The sequence below is a fragment of the Hyla sarda genome, chromosome 9, assembly GCF_029499605.1.
Source record: "Hyla sarda isolate aHylSar1 chromosome 9, aHylSar1.hap1, whole genome shotgun sequence".
Classification (NCBI taxonomy): Eukaryota; Metazoa; Chordata; class Amphibia; order Anura; family Hylidae; genus Hyla; species Hyla sarda.
In genome coordinates this window covers 109570510-109591702 of record NC_079197.1, presented here as the reverse complement: position 1 = coordinate 109591702, position 21193 = coordinate 109570510, and the positions used below count along the sequence as shown (strand labels likewise).

General features: G+C 44.7%; 1 protein-coding gene across 8 annotated transcripts in view; it reads left to right on the top strand.

The window, feature by feature from the left end:
- The first annotated feature begins 7827 nt into the window (after positions 1-7827).
- Positions 7828-21193, top strand: part of MTMR1 (myotubularin related protein 1) — an 87441-nt gene continuing 74075 nt past the window's right edge. For all 8 annotated transcript variants that reach the window (XM_056541093.1, XM_056541091.1, XM_056541090.1 and 5 more), the window contains exons 1-2: positions 7828-8226; positions 18373-18478. In XM_056541093.1, coding sequence (XP_056397068.1) covers positions 8081-8226; positions 18373-18478 — 252 coding nt within the window. In that variant the 5' untranslated portion in view covers positions 7828-8080. The remainder of the gene's footprint in view (positions 8227-18372; positions 18479-21193) is intronic.

The following is a 21193-nucleotide window of genomic DNA, read 5'->3' as shown; positions in this document are numbered from 1 at the left end:
ATGACGGCGACGGAGAGCGAGGATACCCGGCCGGCAGCAGAGACGTTCCGGAGCGATAGGGACACGGCGACAGCGATGGAGCGACATCCAGGGCAGCGGTGACGGGTCCGGAGCGGCGGGGACACGCGAGTATTACCTCCTATGCAGTGGTCTTCAATCTGCGGTCCTCCAGATGTTGCAAAACTACAACTCCCAGCATGCCCGGACAGATTTTGCACCTAAAAATAGGGTGCGTCTTATACGCCGATGCGCCCTATAGGGCGAAAAATACGGTTTGTTGTTTTTGTTTTAAATCACAACTGTGAAAGTTAACTCCTTAATGACGCAGGACGTATATTTACATCCTGCACCAACTCCCACGATATAACATGGGGTCACTCGGTGACTCCGCGTCATATCGGATCGGTCCCGGCGGCCATCAACGGCCGGGACCCGCGGTGATGCCCGGTATTAACCCTTCAGACGCGGCGATCAAAGTTGACCGCCATGTCTGAAGTGAAACCGAAAGCATCCCGCCAGCTCAGTCGGGAACAGCTTACAGGACACTAAGAGGATCCCTACCTGCCTCCTGCGTGTCCGATCGCCGAATGACTGTTCAGGCTGGAGCAGTCGAGCAGCAATAACACAGATCAGTGCCGTGTTAATGCAATGGCAGTGAACAGTGTAGGAAATCAGTGTGTGCAATGTTATAGTCCCCTATGAGGGCTATAACATTGCAAAGAAAGTGTTAATAAATGTGATTTAACCCCTTCCCCCTTTTCCCATAAAAAAAACTATGTAAATAAAAATATAAACATATGTGGTATTGCCGCATGCGTAAATGTCCAAACTATAAAAATATATTGTTAATTAAACCACAAGGTCAATTGCGTACACTTAAAAAAATTCCAAAGTCCAAAATAGCGTATTTTTGGTCACTTTTTATACCATTAAATTTATAAAAAGCGATCAAAAAGTCAGATCAAAACAAAAATGGTACCGATAAAAAAAAAAAAATTCAGATCACGGCGCAAACAATGAGCCCTCATACATCCCCATATGCGGAAAAGTAAAAAAAAGTTTATAGGGGTCAGAAGAGGAAATTTTTTAACGAATACATTTTCCTGCATGTAGTTATGATTTTTTTTCCAGAAGTGCAACAAAATCAAACCTATATAAGTAGGGTATCCTTTTAACCGTATGGACCTACAGAATAATAGGGTGTCATTTTTACCGAAAAATGTACTGCGTAGAAACGGAAGCCCCCAAAAGTTACAAAATTGTGTTTTTCCATTTCACTGTGGATTTTTGGGTAAAATCACTGCAAAGTAGAATTGGTGATGCAAAAAATAAGCCATAATATGGATTGGTGCAAAATTGAAAGGTTTATAATTTTTAAAAGGTAGGGAGGAAAAAACAAAAATGCAAAAACTAAATGCTGATTCCTTAAGGGGTTAAATGTAACTTTAATGCAGAATTGACTGTAGATTATTTAATTAGGACAACCCTTGTGCAAGTGTCACATCAGGGCATTGGCATAATAGTCAATAATTGTCATGCCAGGATACTGCTGATAAGTCAACCATTGATCTTTATTAGATCATACAAAACATGCATGGTAGACTTAAAAAGTGAGAAAAAAACAACAAAAAATACAGGAAATGCATTTCAAATAAGTTATGCATTATTTAAAATGGGAAAACAATCTATAAGTGACCCCCACCACCACCAATCAGCAAAAATTCTGTCTCCCAGGTGTCGTTTATATAGGTAATGATTTCAAACCCCCATGGCCAAGACCAAAGTGCTGTCCAAGGATGTCGGGGAAAAGACGGTAGACCTACACAAGGCTGGAATAGCCTATGAGACCATCGCCAAGCAGCTTGGTGAGAAGTTTTCAACAGTTGGTGCAATTATTCACAAATGGAAGAAATATAAAATAACTCTCTCTCGGTCTGGGGGTCCATGCAAGATCTCACCTTGTTAAGTCTTAGAGATCCTGAGAACAGTGAGGAGTCAGCCTAGAACTACACAGGGTGATCTTGTCAATGATGTCGAGGCAGCTAGGACCATAGTCACCTAGAAAACAATTGGTAACACACTATGCCATATAGGACTAAAATCCCGCAACACCTGCAAGGTTCCCCTGCTTAAGAAAGCACATGTACAGGCCCATCTGAAATTTGGCAATAAACACCTGAATGATTTAGAGGAGAACTGGTTGAACGTGTTGTGGTCAGATGAGACCTAAATCAAGATTTTTTGGAATCAACTCAACTGGCCGTGTTTGGAGGAGTTATGCTTTCTATGACCCAAAGAATATCATCCTTACTGTCACACATGGAATCATTATGTTTTGGGGGTGTTTTCTAAGGGGATAAGACCACTTCACTGCATTAAAGGGACAATGGATGGAGCCCAAGTACCGTTAAATCATGGGTAAGAACCTCCTTCCCTCAGCCATGGCATTAAAATTGAGCCATGGATGAGTATTCTAGCATGACACTGACCGAAAACACTGCATATACCACAAAGGAATCAAGAAGATGCACATTAAGGTCCTGGAGTGGCCTTGCCATTCTCCAGACCTTAATCCCATACTAAAACTATGGGGAGCTAAAGGTTGAAGTTGCCAAATGTCAGCCTCAAAACCTTAAAGGGGTACTCCGGTGGAATTTATTAATTTTTTTTAAATGAACTGATTCCAGAAAGTTACAGATTTGTAAATTACTTCTATTAGAAAATCTTTACCCTTCCAGTACTTTTTAGCGGCTGTATGCTACAGAGGAAATTCTTTTCTTTTTGAATTTCTTTTTTGTCTTATCCACAGCGCTCTCTGCTGACACCTCTGTCCGTGTCTGGAACTGTCCAGAACAGGAGAAAATCCCCATGGCAAACCTATGTTGCTCTGGACAGTTCCTAACACAGACAGAGGTGTCAGCAGAGAGCACTGTGGACAAGACAAAAAAGAAATTCAAAAAGAAAAGAATTTCCTCTGTAGCATACAGCTGCTAAAAAGTACTGGAAGGGTAAAGATTTTCTAATAGAAGTAATTTACAAATCTGTTTAACTTTAATTAACTAGCACAGTTGATTAAAAAAAAATAAAAGGTTTTCCACCGGAGTACCCCTTTAATGACTTGGAGAGGATGTGTAAAGAGAAGTGGAGCAAAATCCCTCCTCAAATGTGTGTAAACCTGGTGGCCAACTACAGAAACCTCTGGCCTCTGTGATTGCCAGCAAGGGTTTTGCCACCAAGTACTAAGTCATGTTTTGCAAAGGTAAAATGTGAATCAAATAATATCTTATTTGAAATGCGTTTTCTGGATTTTTTGTTATTCTGTGTCTCACAAAATCTACCATAAAAAATATATAGGAAGACTTCCACTTCAGGAAAAGAGGGTCCAGCACTCCAGGGTATCTTAAAAAACTACTTCCAACTTTATTAACAATCCATTAGCAAAACATGTTAAAACCCACGCGTTTCGCTGATGTCTTTTTCAAGGCTTATAGAAAGTGGCCATAGACACGATTATAAGTAGGATATGGAACTTGGATAAGCCCACCTCTTCCTGCTCATACACCTGGATGAGAATTGACTCTCACGGCAGTGCAAAAGAGTTAACTCATTCCTTGCTACAGAAATCAGTATACAATGACAAAACACAATACTTATGGGCAATGCACCCTCGTAGCAATCAGACTGTAAATATGTACATACACAAATTTATACATCCGCAATAGACAACTGTCTTGTGGTAAAAAATGACAACAGGATACATTGCATATTGATACAAAATTGCGTAACTAAAGATTGTGCAGAAAGGCAGAGTGGTTCACACTAGAGACTGTCTATAAAGATATTTTAATAGAAATACTTAATATCTGTCTTGTAATTCAAGCCCTTGGGAATCCTTGTATCCATTTTAAGTATCCAATAGACCTCTCTTGTTTGTAACCTTTTAACCCAATCCCCCCCCCCCCCCCCCCCCATGTTCAAGGACGCACACTTTCATTTCAAAACAGGAACCATCATGGGGGTCTCTAAAATGTCTAGACGCTCCAGATACCGCTTTAGTGTGTATCCCAGGCTGAGGTTTTGCCCCTGCTACGTGTTCCACGATGCGCTTTCTTAACTTTCTCAAAGCAGACCCCATACACTGCATTTTGGACGGTGAGCAAGTTATGCAATATATCACAAATGAGGACAATGTTAAATGTTTGTTGTGTTGATTCAGATTTAAAACTAGAAGTCTGTATCATGTATTTGTGTTGCTTACCACATGCAACACTGCCTTTGTATGGTAACCAAGAAGAGGTTTTCTGCTTGGAAATGTTGTTTTTGTTCTGAAAAAAGCTGGGAGATAATTGGTTACCAAGGGTAACATTACGCTTCGCTACAAAAGTACATCCTTTTCCAGTATGCGTTCTAAAATGGGATCTTGCTTTAGAATGGTTAAGTATCTCTTTATAATGGTTTTTACTTGAGAATATTCTTGACTATGTTGGAACCTGCTGTATGGCTATTTCATGTTTTGCTGCCTTTGTATAGATAATTAGATCTAGGTCTAGAAGCGACCTGTTGTTTGGCATGGTCTATAAGACCCTTAGCATAGCCTCTACTCCTGAGGAGTCTCTCAATCTGTTCACATTCATTATGGAAAAACGTATCTTCCGAACATATTCATCTCACCCTAATAAATTCTCCCTTCCGGAGATATTTGACAGTGTGTCTTTCATGGGAGCTTTTAACATGTAACAATGTGTTAGCTGAAATGCTTTTCCTATATAATTTGGAAAGTATCCTTCCCGTTTGTACATCTCCAATGAGTTCTGTATCCAAAAAATGAATGGAAGTCTCTCCAAACTCCATAGTAAAACTTAAATTGTCATCATTATTATTTAAAAAACTCAAAAAGGAATCTTGCTCCCCGTAGGTCTGGTCCAAGAGAGGTCTATTGGATACTTAAAATGGATACAAGGATTCCCAAGGGCTTGAATTACAAGACAGATATAATGTATTTCTATTAAAATATCTTTATAGACAGTTTCTAGTGTGAACCAGTCTATTGATCTCAATAGTTACGCAATTTTGTATCAATTTGCAATGTATACTGTTTTAAAATTTTTTAACGCAATAGACAGTGAATTTTTGTATGTACATATTTATATTCCGATCGCTACGAGGGTGCATTGCCCATAAGTATTGTGTTTTGTCATTGTATACTGATTTCTGTAGCAAGGAATAGGTTAACTCTTTTGCACTGCATCTTCTCAACCAGGTATATGAGTAGAAAAAGGTGTCAAGTACTATATCCTACTTATAATCGTGTCTAGGGCCATTTTCTATAAGCCTTGATAAAGACGAAACGCGTGGGTTTTAACATGTTTTGTAGTCCACTGGATATTTTAATGGATCGTTAATAACATTGGAAGTAATTTTTTAATATACCCTGGAGTGCTGGACCCTCTTTTCCAGAATTACAGAATGGCTGTGAGTCTATGTTCCGTGCACCCGGGTTGGAAATTTCTACAATCAGTACCAAGAAGTGGTGAGCTGTAAGACATGGGGGGAGATTTATCAAAACCTGCGCTAAGAAAGAGTGGCCCAGTTGCCCACAGCAACCAATCAGATTACTTCTTTCATTTTGCAGAGGCCTTGTTAAAAATGAAAGTAGTGATCTGATTGGTTGCTATGGGCAACTGGGCAACTGGGCAACTTTTCCTCTGGACAGGTTTTGATAAATTTTCTTTTTCATAAAAATGATGTATTAATCATTCCTTTGTCTGTAGGCAAACAAAATCAGCAGGGGGTCAAATAATTTTACCCCTCACTGTACATTAGAAGGATTTTTGACATTTACCTTTGATGTACGGCTGCAATATATCATGCTGTATATCAAGATACTGGGACATGTTGCTTACCCAGCCCTATCTCCTATGGGCATCAGGAACCCGCTGTGACAACGTTCTGAACACATCGGGGGAAGCTCCAATGAGGATTACCAACTGTCCAATCAGTGTGATCATGGCAAGCCACCATACAGTGATATAAGAAACAAATGGTGAAATCCCTCATATTTCATGTCCAATCCACTCACTTCATATAGCCAACATAAAATGGGGGATTGGAGGACTTCAGTAAAACTGCTAAAACTCATTATTGCTTTGATTCACTCCCGCCTAGACTACTGTAACTCTTTACTAATAGGTCTTCCTTTCTCCAAACTGTCTCCTCTCCAGTCCATCCCTAATGCCGCAGCCAGACTCATCTTCCTCTCCAGCCGCTACACCGACGCCTCCTCCCTGTGCCAGTCACTACACTGATTACCAATTCAGTCCAGAATACAGTACAAAATCCTCAGTCTCACACACAAAGCTCTCCACAATGCTGCACCTCCCTACATCTCCTCTCTCATCTCCGTCTACCATCCTACACGTTCTCTCCGATCTGCTAATGATCTCACACTAACATCTTCTATAATCTGAACTTCTCACTCCCGTCTCCTAGACTTCACTCGTGCTGCACCGGTTCTCTGGAATGCTATCCCTCAATCCCTCAGACTCAACAACAACATCCATAGTTTCAAACGTGGCCTAAAAACACATCTCTTCAGACAGGCCTATAACATTCTCTAATTGGCCTCAACATATCCCCAACATATCCCCAACATATCCCCAACATATCCTCAACATATCCCCAACATATCCCCAACATATCCTCAACATATCCTCAACATATCCCCAACATATCCCCAACATATCCCCAACATATCCTCAACATATCCCCAACATATCCCCAACATATCCCCAACATATCCCCAACATATCCCCAACATATCTCCACACCTCTTGTTTGAATAGTTATTGTGTAATATTATGTCTGATACTTGTCTTTGTTTGTACCCCATAATTGTAAGCGCTGCAGAATCTGTAGGCGCTATATAAATAAAATTATTATTAAAAGGTATCCTCAATCCTAAGGATAGGAGATAAATTTTAGATTGTGGGGAGTCTGACCGCTAGGACCTCCCCCTGCGATCTCCTGCACGACACCCGGTGTGAGGTGAGATTTCCGAACCCATGCAAAAGTCGAACCACTCCTCCCCTCAGGGGAGGAGCGGTTCGACTTTTGCATGGGTTCGGAAATCTCACCTCACACCGGCAGTCCTTTGGAAGGGGGTGTGCCGACCCCCCACAGGAAGTGGCGGCCAATACGCCCCTCTATGTAGCACTATGCCATACATAAGTGGGTGTGTCCGCCTTGCTGGGGCCTGCCATCTAAAACGTATCCCCTATCCTTTGATTAGAGGATATGTTTTACTCCTTTAAATTCTCCTCTTCTGACCCCTAAAACTTTCTCATTTTCCCCATATACAGAAGGGGACATATTTTTTTGCGCTGTGACCTCTATTTTTATTGGCACCATTTCTGTTCTGATGGGACTTTTCAGATCACTTTTTATTTTCTGCTAGGTGAAGTGACCAAAAATCTGCAATTCTCAATTTTCTTTACGTTTACAACATTGATGGTGCGGTTTCCTTAACATTATATTTTATTGGTTCGGACATTTATGCACATGGCTTTCCCCCAAATGTTTATTTTTATTTTATTTGAAAAATTGGGGAAAAGGGGTGATTTAAACTTTAATTAGGGGATGGGGCTTTTTCACATTTTTTGTCTTTTTATTTTATACACCATTTTTTTAGGCTCCATAGGGCAGTTTTCACACATCTCCAGCCAAAAGCTGTACGAGCATGCTGGGAGTTGTAGTTTAGCGATGGTAATCACTGCTCTATTTCCTGTCACACAGAGCGGCTCCCGCACTACACAGCTTATCTGCGCCGCGGGGCATTGTGGGGACGAGATGAAGCGTTCCTCGGATTCTCTGCGCCGCGCTGCATTGTGGGTTGTTGTCCGCTGGCGCGGTGCATGCCGGTCCTAGCAGGGTGACAGCGGGGACGTCAGAGTGAATCTCCCCCCTCCATCACAGCAGGAAGCCGGCAGGAAGCGAGGCCTCCAATCCGGCCCATCCTGCGAGATAAGCGGCTCAGCTGCATCCCGAGCATCCGGGGAGGAGGTGGAGAAGGAAGGGACGAGTCATGGATAAAGTGCCGGGTCTGGAGAGCACAGCTGGAGGAGGAGGAGGCGGCACCGCTGGAGCATCAGCTGCTAGGAAACCTCCCAGACCGGCTGCCCCGCCGTCACTGCCCAGCTCCCGGCAGCCCAGCGTGGAGACCCTGGACAGGTAGAGCCCCGGATGAGGATTGGAGTGTCAGCTCTGCGGTCCAGTGTGCAGGGATACACCCACCGGCTCGTGTGAGGGATGGATGGATGGATGGCTGTGTACACAGGAGCCTCAGTCATCCCCAATCTGTGGCTTTTCAGCTGTTGTCATTCTGCAGTGTCTGGGCATGCTGGGAGTTGTAGTTGCAGCGGCTGTAGAGCGGCAGATTGGGGGGTGCTGCTTTTAGTATTTCCATGATTTTTGCAGTCTGAATCGTGACCTGTCCTGTCATGACACTTGTCTGAGTCCTCTGTTCTGGTGGATGATGCAGGTGATAGTTCTGTATGTCATTCAGATGGACTGCAGTTTTCTTCTGTAGGCAGTCTCATATGTGACAGGTCTCCTGTAGGCAGTCTCATATGTGACAGGTCTCCTGTAGACAGTCTCATATGTGACAGGTCTCCTGTAGGCAGTCTCATATGTGACAGGTCTCCTGTAGGCAGTCTCATATGTGACAGGTCTCCTGTAGGCAGTCTCATATGTGACAGGTCTCCTGTAGGCAGTCTCATATGTGACAGGTCTCCTGTAGGCAGTCTCATATGTGACAGGTCTCCTGTAGGCAGTCTCATATGTGACAGGTCTCCTGTAGGCAGTCTCATATGTGACAGGTCTCCTATAGGCAGTCTCACATGTGACAGGTCTCCAGTGTAGGCAGTCTCATATGTGACAGGTCCCAGTGCAGGCAGTCTCATATGTGACAGGTCTCCAGTGCAGGCAGTCTCATATGTGACAGGCCTCCTATAGGCAGACTCACATGTGACAGGTCTCCAGTGCAGGCAGTCTCATATGTGACAGGTCTCCTGTAGGCAGTCTCACATGTGACAGGTCTCCAGTGTAGGATGTCTCACATGTGACAGGTCTCCAGTGCAGGCAGTCTCATATGTGACAGGTCTCCAGTGCAGGCAGTCTCATATGTGACAGGTCTCCAGTGCAGGCAGTCTCATATGTGACAGGTCTCCAGTGCAGGCAGTCTCATATGTGACAGGTCTCCAGTGCAGGCAGTCTCATATGTGACAGGTCTCCTATAGGCAGTCTCACATGTGACAGGCCTCCTATAGGCAGACTCACATGTGACAGGTCTCCAGTGCAGGCAGTCTCATATGTGACAGGTCTCCTATAGGCAGTCTCACATGTGACAGGCCTCCTATAGGCAGACTCACATGTGACAGGTCTCCAGTGCAGGCAGTCTCATATGTGACAGGTCTCCTGTAGGCAGTCTCACATGTGACAGGTCTCCTGTAGGCAGTCTCACATGTGACAGGTCTCCAGTGTAGGATGTCTCACATGTGACAGGTCTCCAGTGCAGGCAGTCTCATATGTGACAGGTCTCCTGTAGGCAGTCTCACATGTGACAGGTCTCCAGTGTAGGCAGTCTCATATGTGACAGGTCTCCAGTGCAGGCAGTCTCACATATGACAGGTCTCCAGTGCAGACAGTCTCATATGTGACAGGTCTCCAGTGCAGGCAGTCTCATAAGTGATAGATCCCCAGTGCGGTCATCTTACTGGCATGGCACTGTGGTGAGTGCTGCTGTGCTGGGAATACTCTGGGCTTATGGAGCGATGAAGGAGAAGCTGTGGGGTTGGTGAGGAAAGCCAAGTGCTTCCTGACATAACAAGCTCCCTCAGACCGGCATACATCTCCTAGTGTGCCATGTGTGCTCCAACCCTGTATACAGGGAGGTGGTGCATTTACTCAGTTCCAGTGCGGTCCTCTTCCTGTTTCTTGTGACTCTTCCTGACACTTGTCCCGTAGTGATGTCCTGTCAGTGACTGGCTGAGCTGCCGTGTGACATATTGGGCCCCAGAGCCAGGACGATGACCTGATTCATAGTATAAAACTGGACAGCAGTGGAACTACACTCCCCGACCTGCCGGCCATCAGTGATTTCTCCCTGTACCCCAGTGTTTCCCAACCAGTGTGTGTTCTGATGGTGCAAAACTACAGCTCCCAGCAAGTGAGCATGTTCGGGGTGAAACATAACCCTGATAGGTTCCCTTTAAAGATTGGAGCCTATGATAATACTTCATTGGCCTCTCATAGATATATGTGAGAGATATACATCAGAGACAGAGACAGTAACTCCTTTCACACTGCCGTCGGGCTCTTTTTCTTTTTTTTTTTCGTCCGAAAACGGGCCCATTACCTGACAGTGCCGACGGGTCACGATGGACCCCGTTCACTATTATTTCACCGTTATTTTTTTTAGCAGTGAGTAGCGGAAGAAAAATTTATGTGAGCACACATTTTTCTCCTATTATTCGCGATCCTAAAATAACGAGCTTCACAGTGCCGGAGACAAACGACAGTATGAACGTAGGGTAACGTGGCATGGTTTATTGTGTCATTTCCTTATACTCATGTATGATCACCTTACACCTCCACACACATTGTATGTTCCCTATCCGAGGGTCTGTCGTATTTTAGGAGTGTGTGAGAGCTGTTAGGCTGGGTTCACACATACACTTTTAGATACAGTTTTTTTTAATTGAAGCCAAGAGGGAATTAAAAAGAAATGTAAAGGAACGACTTGCACTTCTTTCTGGTGGGCACACTTCTGCCTCAACTAGGGATCGGCCGATAATCACGATTTTGGGCATTATCGGTATCTGCAATTATCTTGCCGATAATGCCCCGCCCTCCGCACCGCAACCGCCCCACTGCACCTGTTCCCGGGGTCCACGCTACTTCTGGCTCCTGCTGCGTCCTACGTTACGCTGTGCGCAATGACGAGTTACGTGACGTCACCGTCATTGCGCACAGTGACAGCTCAGGAGGACGCCACCGGAGCCAGATGTAGAGTGGACCCCGGGCACCGGGAACAGGTAATTATAAAACCGGGGATGGGGGAGGCAATGGGGCCAGGGCGGGGTGTTGGGGGGTGCGATGTGGGGCGGTAGGGGGCACGGAGCGGTGGGGGGATTCGGGGGGCGGTGGCGGTGATAGGACTCAGGAGGACCCCCGGACAGGCAGGGGGAGAGAAGTGGGTGGCGGCGGCGGTCTATGGCACCGCAAAAGCCGCTGCAGTTCATTGATTTAAAGCGCCCGCTTTAAATCAATGATCTGCAGCGGTCTGTGTGTGTGGGTGTGTGTGTGTGTGTGGGGAGGTAAATAGCAGATAACTTATACCGGAATATCGGTATAATTTATCGGCTATCGGCCCTAAAAAAAACGATATCGGTCGATCCCTAGCCTCAACAACTGTAAATGTGTAAGGTCAGAGCAGGTATGACTGTTGTACCCCTACAAGTGCCGGGATGATGTTACTACAGGGCAAGAACCCTTAAAACCAGTGGTTTCCAACCTGCGGACCTCCAGATGTTGCAAAACTACAATTCCCAGCATGCCCGGACAGCCGATGGCTGTCCGGGCATGCTGGGAGTTGTAGTTTTGCAACATCTGGAGGTCCGCAGGTTGGAGACCACTGCTTTAAACCCTTCTCTCCTTGCTCAGTGTCAATGTGAGCAAGAAGGTCCCATAGACTTCCATTATATGACTCTCTTGGTCACATGACAGAGTGGAGAGAGGATGCGCTTCTCCTGGCTCATCCTATTGATCGGTCAAAAGTTTGGACACACCTCATTCAGAGTTTTCTTTATTTTCATGACTAGGAAAATTGTAGATTCACACTGAAGGCATCAAAACTATGAATTAACACATGTGGAATTATATACATAACAAAAAAGTGTGAAACAACTGAAAATATGTCATATTATAGGTTCTTCAAAATAGCACCTTTTGCTTTGATTACTGCTTTGCACACTCTTGGCATTCTCTTGTTGAGATTCAAGAGGTAGTCACCTGAAATGGTTTTCACTTCACAGGTGTGCTGGTGTGGAGGAGGAGGTGTGATGGTGTGGGGATGCTATGCTGGTGACACTGTTGGGGATTTATTCAAAATTGAAGGCATACTGAACCAGCATGTCTACCACAGCATCTTGCAGCGGCTGCTATTCCATCCGGTTTTTGTTTAGTTGGACCATCTTTTATTTTTCAACAGGACAATGACCCCAAACACACCTCCAGGCTATGTAAGGGCTATTTGATCAAGAAGGAGAGTGATGGGGTGCTGTGCCAGATGACATGGCCACCACAGTCACCGGACCTGAACCCAATCGAGATGGTTTGGGGTGAGCTGGACCGCAGAGTGAAGGCAAAAAGGGCCAACAAGTGCTTAGCATCTATGGGAACTCCGTCAATACTGTTGGAAGACCATTTCAGGTGACTACCTCTTGAAGCTCATCAAGAGAATGAGTGTGCAAAGCAGTAATCAAAGCAAAAGGTGGCTACTTTGAAGAACCTAGAATATGACATATTTTCAGTTGTTTCACACTTTTTTGTTATGTATATAATTCCACATGTGTTAATTCATAGTTTTGATGCCTTCAATGTGAATCTACAATTTTCATAGTCATGAAAATAAAGAAAACTCTGAATGAGAAGGTGTTTCCAAACTTTTGGTCTGTACTGTATATATGTATATATCTCTTTTTGTAATGACTGTGCCCACTTAACTATCACCACTTTTATCCGTACACTGTCTCAGTTCCAGCAGTTATATGTGCACTGATCATATATTATCTATGGGCAACAAAGGCCGTTTTGAGAAATGAGGCCCATTTTTCATAGGGGCTTTTGGTATGTAAGACTCTATTAGCATGATATTCTCTTTACATTGCTGGTGCTGCCCATTGAATGGCGTTAATTTGTGCTTGGATAGGCCGTGTAGTATTAATGGGGCTTCTCCATGACCCATGCTGGCACAAATGAGGGGGAACTCACAAGCGGTCGATGTTCAGACCACCTCCACTTGTATTTCAAACAAGAGTTTCCGGATTTCCTTCTACACATGCCCCCTACATATATACAGTACCCATTCAAGTCAATAAGCTGCCTGTGTAACAATCATAGTATCCCGTTATTTCTCTGACACATCCCATGATAAGCGTGCCCCAGTGTCCACATGAAGCGTGGCAGACTCGCCTTATTCTCTTTTCTATGGCAGACTCGCCTTATTCTCTTTTCTATGGCTTTGTGGTCTCCGAAGTTTTTTTGGTAGGAGTACTGTACTATTGCTAATATTATGGTGCCACAGATTCTTCCTGTTTCCTTCTAAAAGGTTTACTGATAACCCATGTACCCATGATTAACCCCTTTAAAGAAAGTCTGTGGGTGGTCTAAGCTGTGATATGTTGTGAGCTGTGAGCACCATGTGGTGAGGGCCACAACTTCTTTGGGGTGCTCTTAAACAGGCTGTTCTGGCTAGTGCTTACATTCAAGGGTGGGTTCAACCTGTCAGAATGGGTTGCTGACATATATGAGCTGAGCACAGTTAGGCATAGGCTCCATTAACTTCTTAGGGTATGTTCACACGGGTGGATTTTTTTTGCTGGTTTTCCGCTGTGTATTTGAAAGGGGGCAGGCTCTTCTCGGCAGTCTGCAGCAGATTTTCCGTGGCGGATTTTCCGCAGCGTAAATTCCACCGTGGAAAATCTGCTGCGGACAGCCGAGAAGAGCCCGCCCACTTTCAAATACACAGCGGAAAACCCGCAAAAAAAAATCCGCCCGTGTGAATGTACCCTAAGGCACAAATATAGTTGGCTAGTGACTATGCCCTGGTCATTTCCCACATGTAAACATGTTTTGACTTAGACTTAAAAGCGTGGTGTGCTGCAGAACAAATACCGTATATACTGGAGTTTAAGCCGAGTTTTTCAGCACGATTTTTTGTGCTGAAAACCCCCCCCTCGGCTTATACTCGAGTGAACTCTCCACCCGCAGTGGTCTTCAACCTGCGGACCTCCAGAGGTTTCAAAACTACAACTCCCAGCAAGCTTGGGCAGCCATCGTCAGACCACTGCGGCCTTCGACATCATCCAGCCCCCTCTCACCCCCTTTAGTTCTGTACAGTACTCGCCTCCGCTCGGCGCTGGTCCGGTGCTGCAGGACTGTCTGGTGAGGAGGTCGTCCAGTGGGATAGTGGTTCCGGGCTGCTATCTTCACCGGGGGCGCCTCTTCTAAGCGCTTCGGGCCCGGCCCCAGAATAGTCACGTTGCCTTGACGACGACGCAGAGGTACGTTCATTACCAACGTACTTCTGCGTCATCGTCAAGGCAACGCCTTTATTCTGGGCCCGAAGCGCTTAGAAGAGGCCTCCCCGGTGAAGATAGCAGCCCGGAACCACTATCCCACCGGACGACCTCCCCACCGGACAGTCCTGCAGCACCGGACCAGCGCAGAGCGGAGGCGAGTACTGTACAGAACTAAAGGGGGTGAGAGGGGGCTGGATGATGTCGAAGGCCGCAGTGGTCTTCAACCTGCGGACCTCCAGAGGTTTCAAAACTACAACTCCCAGCAAGCCCAGACAGCCGATGGCTGCCCGGGCTTGCTGGGAGTTGTAGTTTTCAAACCTCTGGAGGTCCGCAGGTTGAAGACCACTGAGGGCGGATGATGACAAGGAGATGATGAAGGGGGGGGTGTGGGATGATGACAAGGGGATGATGAAGGGGGGGGGGGTGTGGGATGATGACAAGGGGATGATGAAGGGGGGTTGTGGGAAGATGACAAGGGGATGATGAAGGGGGTTGTGGGAAGATGACAAGGGGATGATGAAGGGGGGTTGTGGGATGATGACAAGGGGATGATGAAGGGGGGTTGTGGGATGATGACAAGGGGATGATGAAGTGGGGGTGGGGATGATGACAAGGGGATGATGAAGGGGGGGTGTGGGATGATGACAAGGGGATGATGAAGGGGGGGGGGGTGGGATGATGACAAGGGGATGATGACAGGTGATTATGATGAGGGTCTGGGTGATGACAGGGTGATGATGATGAGGATGTTAATGACTGGGGTCTGGATGATGACAGGGGGGGATGATGTATTTCCCACCCTAGGCTTATACTCGAGTCAATAACTTTTCCTGGGATTTTGGGTTGAAATTGGGGGCCTCGGCTTATACTCGGGTCGGCTTATACTCGAGTATATACGGTACATTCAAAATTGACTTAAAATAAATCACTAGCTGGCTATGTTTAGGCTGCTGAAGTCAGGGGAGCCTGTACCTTTCTGAACTCGTATACGTTGGCATCCCAAGGTTGCTGATGTACATGTGCCACAGAAGGCACAATTGGAGTGTAAATCCAACCTTAGAGTTAATTGTTGAGTGGCACGTGGACTTGCAGCTTAAATCAGTGGCCTAGCAATCAGCAGTCCATTGCAGGCACTACCTGGGGCCAGAATGGCTCATGTAAAAACACATTTTGCCAGGTACCATGGCAGTTAGTGTGTGAAGCCTTTCAGTTTGCATATGGAACAGTGTTTTGTATAGGATACGTATACTTTTGCAGCCTTTATTCATTATTTCAGTGGATCTAAATCAGTGGTTCCTAAACTGCGGACATTCAGATGCTTTAAAAATACAACTCCCAGCATGCCCGGACAGCTGTTTTGCATCACCTAGAGGTCCACAATTTGGAGACCACTAACTTAGTGGAAAATGAAGCTTTTTTTGCTAATGGTCTTGTTTAAGCATTTGGCTATTTCTGGCTCTCCCATAGAGATAAAGGAGGGGCGTGTCAGCTGCCGCTTTGTGTGTGGTGGGGGCGGGGGTGGTGGGGTGTTGGGGTTGACATGCTCCTTTCCCAGGGAGAGCCGGGGTCTCGTGCAGGATCTGCCAGTGGCCCGACCCTTAGTGTGCCTCCAGCAGGGGGGAACAGCTGGAGACACACTAAGGGTCGGGTCACCGGCCAATCTGCAAAGTAAAATACGCTGCAGTTCCGTGTTGTGTGACCCTTCCCTAAAGCTTAATTCATTTATTATTAGAGTGGGTTCACCCCACGATTTTGCTATAGAAATGTGGAAAGTCAAAAACCGTATGGTGAAAACTGGAAGGAACCGTACACACATACAATTCTGTACGGTTCCCATTGACTCCCATGTTTTAAAAAAAAAAAAAAAAAAAAAAAACGTATATGGTTTAATACGGTTTTTCACCTGGACCAAAAAACGTGGTAGGCCATGGTTATCTGTCTAGAAAATAAAGTAAAAAACAGTGTGGTTTGAAAAACGGAGACAACCGTATACAATATGGTGCATACGGTTTTGAATGGGAAGTCTATAGGCACGGTTTTCTGTGCGGTTGCATGCATTTTTTTTAATATATTTTTTTAAACCGTATGCCGAAACCGTATAGCAAAATCGTTGTGTGAACCCGACAGGCTGGGCATATTACTACAAATTTTTTTTTACCCCTTTAAGAAATCTATGTTTCTGTATGGTCACACAATGCTGTGTAGCCTGACCATGCAGCCATATTCCCGTCCATCTGTCCCCCTACTTTTTCCTAACCTACAAAATATAGACAGACTGTAGGATCAGACTATACCAGGGTTATTTGTTGTTTGTTACCGTGGAATCATATAGGTCTGCATAGGAGCTGTAGGATATTTTCATCAAGGAATGGGACCATAAGACAAAATAATGGTTGTTAATGTGGACATTGAGGGAGATTTATCAAAACCTGTCCAGAGGAATAGTTGCTGGGTTGCCCATAGCAACCAATCAGATCGCTTCTTTCATTTCTGAAAAGTCCTCTGAAAAATGAAAGAAGCGATCTGATTGGTTGCTATGGGCAACTCGGCAACTTTTCCTGTGAACAGGTTTTGATAAATCTCCCCCATTGCCTTTACACATTATTATGTCTTCAGTGCCCATTAGCTCATTCCGACATTGGATCTCTCATTTTCCAGTATCATTTCTTCCTTTCTTTCCCCTAAAGGTCATTTTCAGTGAGAGGTGGACTAATCCGAGCATGAGCCATTTCTTTCCTAGGACGCTCCTGATTGCTTGTGACAAGGAAAGTTTCGATTCCAGCTATTCCTCAGCTCTAGCCGCACAATTCACCCGCCAAACACCATATTAAGAAACTGAAGGCTTAAAGTATCTCCCTGAAATGTCAATGGTTCTGATATAGTCTTTCCATTAGCTCTTACAACTGGGCCTGGCACGCTACAGAGGTTTGGCAGAAGTTTTAGAAACCCACACAAGGAAAATGTTCTTCTGTATCCTATAGATTAGAGAATAAGCAGAGATTAAATGAAAGGTGTGGAATTATGTATCGGAGAATAGTTTCTCTTAAAATTTTAGTTTTTAGCCAAATATTGCAGGGCAAGAATAGTTCTTATATTTTATCAATTTGTGATCTTGCTCTCCACCTGCAGATCTCTTGGTGGCATCCATTATAGTAACAGCAATACTTGGTGAGCGAATCCATTAAAGGAGTAGTCCAGGATTGAAAAAAATGATCCCCTATCCTAAGGATAGGGGATAAGTTTCAGATCACAGGGGGTATGACCGCTGGGACCCACCACCATCTCCTGTACGGGGCCCCGGCTCTCCGGCCAGATAGCGTGTTGTTGACCTCCGCACGAAGCGCCGGCCGACACGTCCCCTCAATGCAGCGCTATGGCAGAGCCGGAGATTGTTGAAGGCAGGGCTCCGGCTCTGCCATAGAGTTGTATTGAGGGGGCGTGTCAGCCGCCGCTTTGTGTGGTGGTCGACATGCCCCCCTTACTGCGGACTGCCAGGGCCTGTATGGGAGATCGCGGGGGTCCCAGCGGTCGGACCCCCTGTGATCTGAAACGTATTCCCTATCCTTAGGATAGGGGATGTTTTCCAATCCTGGAGATCTTTAAATTTCACATTTCATGTTACAGTAAAGCTGGTTCAATTTTAATCATGCCTGTGAAACGCGTCACATTGGATTAAATCTGTTTGTTACACACCTGGCTCCATTGTCTCCTCCTTGGTCAGCGCCGGAATTCCTATCCTTCTCGAAGTTTGCCATACATCTCCAACTTTAATCAAAGAATTGTTAGGCCATGTTCACATGGTGGAAAATTTGTGCATTGTTTGTCCGGATAACATGGGCGGACATTTTTCCACCAGGTTTCGTTTTGTGAACATGGACAAAGGCTAAATTTCAGGTTTTCATCCTATTAATCGATAAGTTTACTGATTTTTTCTTGATTTCAGGGGAAAATGCAGCTGAATAAAAACCTATAAATCGTGTTGGTTTATTGGATGCGTTTGTGTTCTTTCTTGCAGTCCCACTGGATCACATGTTGAATGGTGCAAGCAGCTGATAGCAGCGACAATATCCAGTCAGATCTCCGGTTCTGTGCCCCCTGAAAATGTTTCTCGAGATTACAGGGTGAGTGACATATTGGTGGAGCCTATTGACATATGTCTGTGTGTTACTTTTCTGTGATCAGAGGGGCATTCTATTGGATTCTTAGCTGTGAAATGTTGTGGTGTAGACATTTTCTTCATTCCTGGTATGGTATGAATGAGACAAATGCTTACAATGTCATTTAAAACATTCTGTAATTTCCAGGAAAAATGCTAAATGTTTTCAGGAGGGACGGTTAATTGTTCAGTCGAACCCCTCAGAATTACTTTCCATCTTGCCACTTTTCCAGATTAATATTTCTTGTGTGCCAAGTGGGCATTTACATTGAAAAGTTTAGCAAACACTGTGGTCCTGCGCTACATATCTAGACTACAGCACCCTACTTCCTCTCTGACACTCCAGTGCCACATTAGTGTTTTCCCAACAGTGTGTCTCTAGCTGTTGCAAAACTACAACTCCCAGCATGCCCGGACAGCCTTTGGCTGTCCGGGCATGCTGGGAGTTGTGGTTTTGCAACAGACGGACACGCACTGTTTGGAAAACACTGCATTAGTTCATGGCTGACCCCCTTACTCAATCATATATATATATATGTATATATATGTGTGTGTATATATATATATATATATATATATATATATATATATATATATATGTGTGTGTGTATGCATACACATATATACATATTTTTATCAGCCACACATCCTCTACTATGTCTTACCCTTGTGAATTGTCACACTCCATTATGTGTTTTATATATATATATATATATATATATATATATATATATATATATATATGTGTGTGTATGTATTGTTCTTAGAACTGTAATTGGACCTGAGGAAGGCATCAGTGGATGCCGAAATGCGTTGTCCCAACTTCACCAAAAAAGTATTTATTGTCCTGTGCCACTCGAGTCCTCCTTTTCTGACTGCCCACTGGGCAGCGCCTCATCAAAACCGGTTTCTTTTTATTATTTATTTCAATCTGCCACTACAACCGGACACCAGTTTGGCTATCCGGTACTGGTAAGAGAGCAGCAGCCTATCACCCTGAAGCACAGCACAGCTCAGTGCAACCACTTCACAAGGTTGGTATATCACCCAGGTGTGGTACAGGGTACACACTTGTTAATATACCCCATCAGGGAGCGCCCCCTGCTTATTTACCCTTCTTTGAAGTCAATCATTACTAATGAATAGGCCACTCCAACACTAGGGGATGCTGTACCCGAGAGGTCCGCAGAGCCATTGTAACTCTTAAAGGGGTACTGCAGTGGAAAACCATTTTTAAAAAAATCAACTGGTGGCAGAAAGTTTATCAGATTTGTAAATTACTTCTCCTTAAAAATCGTAATCCTTCCAGTACTTATCAGCTGCTGTATGCTGCTGAGGAAGTTTTTTTTCTTTTTGAATTTCTTTTCTGTCTGACCACAGTGTTCTCTGCTGGCACCTCTGTCCATGTCAGGAACTGTCCAGAGCAGCATAGGTTTGCTATGGGGATTTGCTCTGGACAGTTCTTGACATGGACAGAGGTGTCAGCAGAGAGCACTGTGATCAGACAGAAAATAAATTCAAAAAGAAAAGAACTTCCTGTGGAGCATACAGCAGCTGATATAAAAAAAAATATTACTACTGATTTAAAAAAGAAAAAAAAAAGGTTTACCACATTAAGAAAGAATCATTTAGATTAGGGGGTTGCACTCTACTAGACCACCAGGGATGGTTGAAAGTTCCCTTTAGACGCCATTGTAAACTTTGACAGCGGCAGTCTAAAGGGTTAATAGCTACATGCTGGCTATTAGCGGCAGCCCCCAGCAATAATCTGGGGTCGCTGGGTATGTAGTTGACTCCATAACCGGAGCGCTGCCTTTTTAAAAATCAGAGGGGGTTGTTGTTCCAGCTCTGCTTGCCTGAAGGGCTAAATCCAAGAAAAATTCACCTGCCTGGCGCCCGGATTTGCATGTACCGGCAATGGGTGATAGGATTTTCACATCCCTGATGGCATGCATTTAGTGGAGTAGTTATACACCGATCAGTCATCTAATATAGGGATAACTCCTCTCATGCTGCCAATACAGCTCCGACCCAACAAGTCTTAGATCCTACAAGGCCTCTGATGGTGTCCGTGGTTTTGGACACCATGGCATATGTAGCAGATAAAGTCCTGGAAGGACGAGACTACTCGGGCTTGGCGCCCAAATATAAATCTGATCAACTATCCTTGGGATGAAGTCAACACCTTGAATTATTTCTCATGATGCTCAGAATATTCCCGACACCTTTCTATCATTACCAACGCTTGTCCTTCCTTGGACCACTTTTGGGTAGGAAATATCCACTTCATACCAGAAACATCCCACAAGACCTGGCATCTAGGCCAGTGTTTCTCAACCAGGATGCCTCCAGCTGTTGCAACACTACAACTCCCAGCATGCCGGGACAGCCGAACCATGGTTGAGAAACACTGATCTAGGCCATCACCCTTAGTTGAATTTCCACTTCTCTGAGAAAATGATGAGGAAAAACTGAAATCTTCTACTTCTCTATACAAAAACCAGTGCATGCTGAGTCATTTAAGTCAGATCTCAACAGACATTTCCATATGGATTCTGTCTCAAAATCTGCATGGAATTCTTGTGGAATCAAATGGACATCGATGGAAGGTCCTGACAAGGATTATTTTCTGCTTCAAGAATTGACATATCCATTTCCAGCTTCCAACACACCGTTCAAT